Source organism: Protobothrops mucrosquamatus, unplaced genomic scaffold (genome assembly GCF_001527695.2).
Source record: "Protobothrops mucrosquamatus isolate PMUCROS unplaced genomic scaffold, P.Mucros_1.0 scaffold1329, whole genome shotgun sequence".
NCBI lineage: Eukaryota > Metazoa > Chordata > Lepidosauria > Squamata > Viperidae > Protobothrops > Protobothrops mucrosquamatus.
In genome coordinates, this window is record NW_015387528.1 from 636,673 (window position 1) to 647,068 (window position 10,396).

Genomic DNA, 10,396 nt, shown 5'->3' on the forward strand with positions numbered 1-10,396 from the left:
GCAGGCAGAGGTGACCAACCTGAAGCTCAGCTCAACCTCACAATGAGGAAAAATTCTTCTCTGGTTTAAAAAGGAAGAAAAAAACCCACATCTGGGTCCACCTTTCGCCCTGATCTGCTAGTTTTCTACATGCAGGGTGTCTCCTGCTGCTGAAGTACAGAACATCCAGATGCAAAGAGTCAAACGCCCAATTGAAAGAGCAGGTTTCTGGTTTGGGGAAAAAGCAGGATGTCATCTGCAAACTTAGTACAGATTTGGGCCACTTTAGCATGGGGGGGAAAAAAAACCCCACTTTATTTTGCCCAGGTCTCCCCCGAGGCTGATAAAAGATGTCCCCGATGCAGCCCCCCGACCCATTTTGGCCTGCATGAAGCTATCTGTCTTCCTGGCCCTGACAATTAATAAATTAAGAACAAACACACATACAGTAACAGAGACTTACCCCAAACATCCCAGACGCATTTGACTTGAAAAGCAGTGAAACTGACCGGATGCTGGAAGTCAGCAAACTATCCAGCAACACAAAAGACTGGGTTTTTTCCCCTCAGCCACACAGAGATTAGAAAAAAAAGGGCTGGGGCCTGGAAGACTAAAGAGGACGGAGAGAAAGACTCTCCCAAAGTTCTTACGTTTTCTCCGTAAGCCAGAATCTAACCACCATTCAAGGTTTGCGACTGAAGCAAGGTGGCTGAAGGGCAGAACGCAACGCCTGGCCTTCGCCTTCCAAAGTCCATTTTTTGGTTCCTCCCACATTCTGTACAAATCAAGGAAAACCAGGGCAAAAAAAGTCAAGAGCGCTTCCCGATTCCACCAGGACTACCTCAGATTGGCGGAGAAGCAGGCAAGGAATATCAGGGCAGCAACGGCGGAGAAACAGACCGGATCCCGCTGCCTGCAGGACACGGCTAGGTGGCGGCGAAGGTCCTTGTGATGTCCGAGTCTCTTCTGCAACCTCGCGATCTCCAGGACGAGGAAAATGGGGAACTCCCCAGTTTTGGGGGGGGTGGGGGGGCTGAGGCTCATCGCAATGTTTGGTAGAGGTAGGCGGAGGTGAAGATGGCGTTGGCCGTCAGGCTGAGGGCCAGGAGACCTCGGAGAAGCAGATTCCCAAAGCATCCTAGAGAGGAAGGAAGGAAGGAAGGAAGGAAGGAAGGAAGGAAGGAAGGAAGGAAGGAAGGAAGGAAGGAAGGAAGGAAGGAAGGAAGGAAGGAAGGAAGGAAGGAAGGAAGGAAGGAAGGAACCCACGAGAAGGTAAGTATTTAGGCCCCCCTTTGGATTTTCAAAAGCAGCGTTTCAGGAAATGCTGACGGAATAACACAGCTGGGAGGGATCTTAGAGGTCTTCTAGTCCAGGGTCCCCAACCTGTGGGCCACGGCCCACCCCGGGAGGTGGCCTACTGGCCACCGGGCTAACGCCACGCTGTGCAACAACGGGAGCTTAAGAAACGGTGAACTCACCCTTCCAGCCCGAAGGTTCTTCTTTCGTCGTGGTGTCGACCACACAGTTTGACGAGTGTGACGAATTGTCTCGCTTTTTCCCTGAATCCTCGGTGGAGACGCTGCTGCCTTCGACCACAGCGGTCACATCTGCGGGACAGCCAAAAGCTGACGTTTCCAAGGGCCAAGACTTTTTTTTTTGTTTTTAAATCCTTACGCTCAACTCTACTTCCTGAAATTCTCACCCAGCTGTGGACAAACCAAATTAGCTCTCTAAATCACCCTAGATCTGGTTTGCGGGGAGGGGGACAATCAATTTTTGAGCCCCGCGCCCTTCTCCAAAAAGTCCAGATGGGTTTGAGATGCACTGGCCAGTATGGTCCATAATTGCACCCACCGAAGGCTAGACTACTGCCATGCTGGACCCACGGGACTGCCCTTGGAGACTGTCCAACATTTGAAACGGCTTCTTTCCAAGGTTTCCAAACGGTGCGTACCTGGTGAGCTCAGCTCCCCGAAGTGCATTTTGGGAAAGACTGACCGATCCGGAGCAAAGGGGCCGTTTTCCAAGGGGGCGAAATCTTCCCCCCGATGGAATTTGCTTTGTCCCATAAAGAGCTGCAGCTGTTGTCCTTTCAGGTTCAGCCGGGCGGGGCTGATCAGAGGCCGGCGGAACCGCAAAGAACTGGAGCTGGACGCCATCGAGCCGGTCACCGACGGTGCCGGCGAGGGTGCCGGAGACGGCACGCAGCTTCCGGAGAGGACCGAGAAATATTCTGGGGGGGCAGGCCGGAAAGAAGCCAAGAAAAATGGGGTTAAAATCAGCTCCATTCATTGTTTTGAGAAATATGTGGGCTCAGGAGCTTTGGGGGGGGGGCAGAGAGCAGGGCAGAGCCCCCCCAATCCATCTGTGTTCTCACCCATCACCCCACAACTAATGGGGGGCGGATGGCCCATCTTGGCTGATGTACGCCTGGAGGGCAGACCTACCAGGCCTGATTCTAGAGGCTACCCAGGCTAACATCTGGATTGCAGATGTGGCAAGAGCAAAAAGGAAGCTCGTCCAAACGGGGTGCGTGGAAGAGGGGGGGGGACCCCCGCCTTCTGCTCACCTGATGCTGCCCAGTCCTTGGGGCAGGAGGCCTGCGAGGGCGGGCGGCTTCCGCTGAACAGGTAGCCTGAATCTCAACAAAGGAAGCAAAAGTTAATATTAACGTTCATGTTGATTTTTATTTTATTTTTTTAAATTAAGTCAATTATTCATCCAACATTTTGACCAGGATGGGTGGATACCCAATTGGAAAGGGAACCGTGTATGCATACGCTAACTGCAGCCAAGTTATTACGTGCACAAAGGTGGCAAAAGTACACAAGGACCCACAACAGAGAGGGGAACGGCGAAGATGGCAAAATCTGATACGTCTGATCTATCAGATCAGACGTATGGCAAAATCTGATACGTCTGATCTATCAGATCAGAAGCTGGAGACCCTCCCCCTGCCCCCCAAGCGGAGGGTTTTTTGAGCCTTGCGACGGGGAAATCTTTGGCTGGATCGGACCCAGGTGAAACAAAGCATGCCAGCAGGGACATTCCCCCTTCCCATAGTTCTCCAGCACTAAGGTAGACTGCCTTTGAACAAAGAAGCTCTACTTTAGCTCTCCACTCCGAGCACTTTCCCCCTCTCTGAATCTGTATAATCGGCTTTAAAGAACAGCTCAAAAGCTCCATTTAGACCCAGTTGGCAAGGGTCAGAAAGAACAGGAAGACCATCCTCCCCAGCAGACTTCAAAACCCTTCTGCCACAGCGGCTGGTTTGACAACGATCAGAAATGATTAGACAAGCATAGAGGCAAACCCACCAAGGGAATTAAAACCTCCCCAAAAACCCCTTTGCTGATTTTTGAGTTTATTTTTTGAAGCATGTTCGGGGTGCCAGAAAAAAATAAAATAAATTAAAATTTCCCAACACGCTTGGCTGTCAATTTTCACAGACGTGAAAAGTTCAAAGCTTCCTTTGTCAGGCCTGGAGAAGGATGTTAATCTATCACGGACTCTTACTGCAGAGATCATTAAAATAAGACGCTTAATGCAGCCCTCACAGACGGCTTAGGCAACTCAACAGTTCAAAAATCTGACGCTTAAATTCATTTTCACTGTGATGATGCACGAGCCTGTGTGTTAAGGTAAAATACCAGATTTATTTTATTATTTACTTTCCGAGGGCAAAAACACCTTGCATTTAAAATATTTTAAAAAACAGTATAATCATCCAAAATAAGGAAAACTTTAAATAACAAACTATTTACAACGGCACAGTAAATATTAGAGGAAAAGCATACTTCTGCAAGGAAAACCAGCTGTGGTGTCTTCAGCGAGGCCAAACACACAAAGGACTAGAAACTTGGAAAGGCCACCAAAAACAACTACCAGCCAAAGCAGGGAAAGAGGCACAGCTTACCAGTCCGGGCCAGGGAAGGAATGGTGCCGAGTGAAAGGGCCCGATTCAGTCGTCCAGGAAGAGATGAGGACGACGTCCGACGGGGGGAGCAGAAGAGCCGCTGGTTCAACTGGAGGATACTGGGAGGAGTGGGGGCGAAAGGAAGGGGAGCAGAAGGATAGGCAAAGCTGAACTCAGCACTGCTGGGGAACATGGCCACCGGGTCTCCTGAGGAAAACCTGCAAACGAGACACATACACACAACATCACAAGGTGGCTTGCAACCGTTCACCCCGTCTTGTGCAAAAGCTTTGAATGTTTCCCCCCCTTTCTGTATTTATGGCCTAATTTTTGATCAGGTCAATAAACTAAAATAAAGTTTTGTTTTCAGCAGCAAATAGACTTTGACAATGGTCTGGTTCCGAGACATTTTTATCGCGTTCCTCCTCTATTTATTTACATAATCTCCGTAAACAATCATTCTCTCTTGCAGCTTGTGGTTTTGTTTATATTTTAATAACAACTGTTTTTTATATCTTTATTGTGTTAATTCAGTGCTGTATGCTGCCCAGCAGTCATTTTTTTTCTGAGATGTCGGAGGGGGGCTGTATAAATTTGATAAATACAATTGCAAATGATTCTTACTCTTTCTGTACTTGGGCCGAATCCTGAAAAGATGGAGCAGGATGCATTTTGTCCTAGATATGTTATTTCTCAACCTGAGCAACTAGGGAACTCTGGGAGTTGAAGTCCACACATCTTAAAAGTTGCACAGATGGAGGAAAAGAACCTAAAGCATTTGGGGACCAGCTGCAGTCCTGCACAAACCTTACAAGCACTGAATTACAATTCGCTGATTTATTTGATTTACACCCTTCTGCACTCGACAAAATGTATGAATTTCAAAGCCGTTCATCTGCCCCCGTGGTGGTGAGAAAAATATACCAGCACAATTGTCGGAGGTGGCACTGGAGCTTGTGAATTTGAAAAACGACCTTTTCCGGCTAACAGATACGCATCTTATCCAAAAAGCAGGAATAGGGAAGTGTGCGGTTTTTTTTTTCTCTTACCGAAATGCCATGCGCCTTGTTCAGGAAATGAAAAACAGCTGATTTTTTGCGGTGCGAAAACAAAAGGCAGAAAAAAGGTGTGGCTGAAATGGCAGTGAGAACAGAGGATGGGGTTTGGAAGAGACAGAGAGGGAAAGACAGAGAAAGAGAGAGAGAAGTGGGAGAGAGAAGGGGAGAGAGGAGAGAAAGAGGAGAAAGAAAGAAAGAAAGAAAGAAAGAAAGAAAGAAAGAAAGGAGAGAAAGCGAAAAAGAGGGGAAAGATAGAAAGGGGAAAGAGAGGAGAGAAAGAAGGAGAAAGAGGGGGGAGAGAAAGAAAGGAGAAAGGAGGGGAGAAAGCAAGAAAGAAAGACAGAAAGGGGGCGAGATAGAAAGGGGAGAGAAAGAAGAGAGAAAGAGAAGGAGAAAGCGAGAGGGGGAGAGAAAGGAGAAAGGAGGGGGAGAAAGCAAAAGAGAAAGACAGAGAAGGGGGAGATAGAAAGGGAAGAGAGAGAAAGCGGGGAGAGAAAGAAAGAAGGGGAAACGAGAAAAAGAAAGAGAGAGAGAGGGGAGATAGAAAGGGGAGAGAAAGAGAAAGTGAGGGGGAGAGAGAGAAAGAAAGGAGAAAGACAGAGAAAGAGGGGGAGAGAGAGAGATGAGAGAAAGAGAAGGAGAAAGGGAGAGGGAGAGAGAAAAAGAAAGGAGGGGGAGAAAGCAAAAGAGAAAGACAGAGAAAGGGGGGGAGATAGAAAGGGAAGAGAGAAAGAAAGAGAAGGAGGGGGAAAGCGAGAAAAAGAAAGAAAGAGGGGAGATAGAAAGGGGCGAGAGATGAGAGAAAGAGAGAAGGAGAAAGAGAGAGGGGAGAAAGAGAGGAGAAAGGGAAAGAAAGGGGGGGGGAGAAAGAGAATGAGAGAGAGACAGAGACAGAAAAGAAAAACTCACAAAAGGCCGTGCCAAACCCGTGCCATTTGGTGAAAAGCCTTTGCAAAATAAAGGTGTTTTATTTTTTTCTTTCCGCCTCAAAGGTGAGAGATTTTTAAAGGGAAGCTGAGATTCTCCAGGGGCTGGAAAGCATTTCCCACAATAGGGTGTGTGTGTGTGTGTGTGTGTGTGTGTGTGTGTGTCTGAACAAAATGGGAAGGAAAACACGCAGAGACGACCCCTCCCCTCTGTGGGACCAAGGAAAACAGGCCCAGCCTTCAATCCGCTCCAGCATCTCTTTTCAAGGAATAAAATAAAAAGAATACGGACAAAAAAAAAAAACCTTTAATGCATTCAGAGCTTTGTCTCTCCATCCGGGCACTACCCAGGAGGCTGAGGGCCGGGCACATTTGCATGGCTCCTCGCCATTGGCTGAGCCCATCTGGAGGGGCGGGGACAAGCTTCCCGCCATCAATGGGGTGGGGGGGAGTCACCTCAGCGCCTGGCACCAGCCGGTCCTTGGAGGGAGGCCGCTGAGGGGGCACCAAAGGCATCGCCGGGTGGCACCTGTGAGGAAGAGGAAGGCTGAGAGAGGAAGAGGAAGGAGCAGACTGGCACCCCCCCCTTTTTTTTGAACCATCCTAAGGAGGAAGCAGCGAGGGGGGACATCTTGAAAAAATGCTCCCAGCCCAAAGAAACTTTCCCGCCTTTTTTTCCCCTCAGCCACCTTCCCTGCTCTCCTCTTCCTTCGAAGCAGGGCAAGAAGCCATGAGGACTGGGAGCACGAGTAGAATTGGAGCTGAAAAGCTTATCGTTCAGGGTTTCCAGCCTGGCAGGCAGAAAAGGCCATAAAATGAGCCACTGGACTCACACACACACACACACACACTCCCCACAGCCCTTTAATTTTGAAAACTCTCCAGACATCTTGAGAGAATCAAGATGGCGGAAAATATTTGTACCGCTTCACCCAAGTCTTATAGCAAGGCCGCAATTAGAATAGGGAGTCTCGTTTTGGTCGCCACAACATTAAAAAAAAAAAGATGTTGAGACTCTGGAAAGAAGGCAGAGAAGAGCAAGAAAGATGATGAGGGGGCTGGAGGCTTAAATATATGAAGAACGGTTGCAGGAATTGGGTATGTCTAGTTTAATGAAGAGAAGGATGAGGGGGGACAGGATAGCAGTCTTCCAATATTTGAGGGGCTGCCACAAAGAGGGGGGGGGGTCAGCCTATTCTCCAAATCGCCTCAAGGCAGGACAAGAAACAATGGAGGGAAACTAATCAAGGAGAGAAGCAGCCTGGAATTAAGGAGAAACTTCCTAACAGTGAGGAAAATTAACCAGTGGAACTGCTTGCCACCAGAAGTTGTGGGTGCTCCATCACTGGAGGCTTTTAAGGAATTGTATAGAGACTTGGACTTGGACTAGATGACCTCCAAGGTCCCTTCCAACTCTGTTGTTCTATGTTCTGTCGCTGGGGACGCCACAATTTTGTATCGACGCACCCCAAGTTTTGCTTTTTGGAAAAAAAAAACCCAGTCCCAGTTGAGCTACTCTGGAGGCCTCTGAGGGCTGCTGGACTCCAAAGGTCATCAATGAGCAGGGATGATGGGGACTGGAGTCTAACTGCTACAGGAAAAGCACAGATTCCTCACAGCCCTGCTGGGAATTCAGAAGCGTCACCCAAAAAACCCTGTAAAAATTCTTCTGAAGCCCGATAGGAAGCCATGAAAAGCAAGAGACACACCAAAAGGTAAATCTAAATAAACATGTAAAGTGTAAGATTTTCTACACCATGTTTACCTACGCAGCACCGGTTGAGTAGTCAACCACAATCCTTCAGCTCCAAGGAAGATGCTCAACCTATCTACCATTTTGCCGACAGAAATTGGGAAGCTGGGGATCACCTTAGAAAAGTCTCTTTTTTCCCCTAAAAACTCAGTTGCCAAGGAGGGAAGGCAGAGCGTCGCAATGATCAGGGCAGACGTTAGCCACCGTCAACGATGAGAGTCCAAAAAAAAAAGTCAACTGGAAAAGCAATTATGGTCAAGGAGCCTTTTATTTTCAATAATTAGTGTTAACGCAACAAATCAGGCACAAGGATAAAATATTTAAATAATAGTCATTATAATCATCATAATTATCTGAACACAGCGCAAAATGCCCAGGCTGAAACGTTTCCTAGAGTTTCATAGGTCGGCCGAGAAGAAAACTAGAACCCAACTATTTTGCCCTAAGACCAGAATGATCCAGCTTAAAACTGGGGATGAAAAGCAAAACGGTCCCAGGAGAATTTCATCAGCTTTGGCTAAATTGCTGGGCTATTTCGCTCCCCATGGTGAAATAAACACGAGGCAAAAGATAATATAATAAAACCTCCCAACTCGGTTATCCTTTTACTTCCTCGTCTCCAGCTCAGCTCCAAGAGAGAAAAGTAAGATTTATCACATCTAGGCTTCCAAGCTGAAGCAGCCATCATAACTGGGTTTGACTCTTTTTTTAAGTCAGCTTTTCAGGAATAGAAAAGAGCCAAACATTCATATTTTTATGTGGTTCTCTCTCTGGGCTTGCTCGTTTTCTTGTAGACGTTTCAGGACCCAAACTAGGTAACATCATCAGTGATAATGGACTGGACTAGCATGGATGTTGTTACCTAGTTTGGATAATGAAACATCTGCAAGAAAACAAGCAAGCCCCAGAGAGCACGAAGCATGTCAACCCTGTGCTACAAATATTCTCCTTTATTAGTACATTTTTATGTCCCAGGTCCAAGCGGAGCAAACAAAGCCGCATTTCGCTTGTGGGACCCGTTCAGATTTTGTAATGTTAAGAAATCAAAGCTTATTAAAACTGAGTATACAGATAATCTGCTCTGGTTAAATATAAGTTGGCTATAATATTAGAGAATAAATAATCCTTATATCCGTGATTCCCAAGATCTGACTTGCCTGCCTTTTTCACGAGGCTGGCTTTTTTAAAACTAAAGCAAAAGATTAAAAATCAGCATTGGAGGAAGGGTTGAAAAAAAGGAAGAAGAGATGGGGGGGGGGGCGGAAAGCCCTCCAGTCCCCAGAGGTTGCATTACAATTCCTATCAGCCACCGCACTTGTGTGGGCAACTGATGGGAGCTGTAGTCCGACTGGAAAAAAGGCAGAAGAGAAGCTAATTGCAAATTGCCTTGAAGAGAGATGAAAAGGAAAAGCAGAAACGGTGTTAAAAATGCACGAACGCAAACATGCCCAAGGTTTTAAAAAGACGGGCATGCTTCTTTAAAACAAGCCAAGTTGAGTCAGGTTAAAAAAAAAAAGGGGGGGGGGGATTTCTCTTTTGCAAAACCACCAGACATGCTCATGTTTTCCCAATCCTTCAGCCTACCACTCTCTCTCCCTTTTAAAAAAACTTTTTAAAAAGGTTTTTAAAAGAAAGATGCACAAAAAAAAAAAGTTTTGGGTTCAGCAGAACCGTCCTTCCCCTCCCCCCCCCGGCAACCAGGATACTTTTTAATAATTTCAAATTTTTATTTGAAGGGGAGGTGCTAAGGGCGGCATCTGGTCAACCTGGATGGGAATTTATTTTATATATATATAAAAAAAAGAGAGAAAAGGAAGGTTAGAGAGGTCAGAAAGAAAAGAGTACTCGGTTAAGGGAAAGGATCAATTATTTGTGGCTGGCAGGCTGCTTTTATCCAAGTGCCCAAAGGCCACATGTCAGTTTAAGAAGTGGAAAAAAAACAACATAAAATATTAAGAAGAAGAAGAAAAAATCACTGCACCCAAAAATCAAAGCAAACGCCAACATCCCCGTGCAAACGTAACGTGCCCCATCTTAGAGCATGCAAAGAGTGTAAATTCAAACGAGGTTCAATCCAGTTTTAACTGTGAAGTCAATTTATAAAAAAAAAAAATGTTTGCCCGGCTTCTTTGCTCACTTTTATTTATTATTTATGCATTGCTTCCTTTTAAGTGATGAATTGCCTTCCGCTAATTTCAGCTACGTATTTCTTCGCTTTCAGGGAGAGACCCCAGCCACGCTAGCCAAAACTGCTCCCCACCCCACCCACAAGACTGAAAAGGGAATCAAAACATTGGATCCTCGCAACTGTCCGCCTCCTCCCAACCCCGTGGAAGTGAAGCAGAGCCAGCCCTTGTGTGGGCCGATGGAGAGAGAAGCCCGTGGTAGCTGCCAAAGAGGACGTACGGAAGAAGAGGGAGGAGGAAAAAGCTGTGATGGGAAGAGCGAAGGCGAAGCAGCGGGGAGAAATTCGAAGGCGTGGACGTTTCAGGCACTTGAACCCCCAACCCCGCCCGCCAAAGTCACTGCCGAGGCTCTGACCTTCGGGGCCGAGGTCTCCACTGGCCCCCGGGCTTCCGCGTGGCCACGGCGGCGGCGAACCCCACCAAGCAGCACAGGGAGGTGGTGCCGAACTTGGCGGTCTCCACCCAGCTGGGGATGTCCACCTGCAGATACGTCTCTACCAAGTGGAAGCCCATCAGCAGCAGCCACAGGAAGGCCGCAAAGGCGTCGATGCGTCGGAGCCTGGAAGGCGGAAAGAGCG

At 47.4% G+C, this 10,396-nt stretch overlaps 1 protein-coding gene across 1 annotated transcript in view; it reads right to left on the reverse strand.

The window, feature by feature from the left end:
• Window positions 1-1,019: 1,019 nt before the first annotated feature.
• TMEM201 (transmembrane protein 201) overlaps window positions 1,020-10,396 on the reverse strand; it is a 21,100-nt gene continuing 11,723 nt past the window's right edge. Inside the window, exons 6-11 of the mRNA XM_029285130.1 lie at window positions 10,174-10,377; window positions 3,896-4,113; window positions 2,549-2,620; window positions 1,925-2,212; window positions 1,458-1,586; window positions 1,020-1,117 (exon numbers count right to left, since the gene is read on the reverse strand). Coding sequence (XP_029140963.1) covers window positions 1,020-1,117; window positions 1,458-1,586; window positions 1,925-2,212; window positions 2,549-2,620; window positions 3,896-4,113; window positions 10,174-10,377 — 1,009 coding nt within the window. The remainder of the gene's footprint in view (window positions 1,118-1,457; window positions 1,587-1,924; window positions 2,213-2,548; window positions 2,621-3,895; window positions 4,114-10,173; window positions 10,378-10,396) is intronic.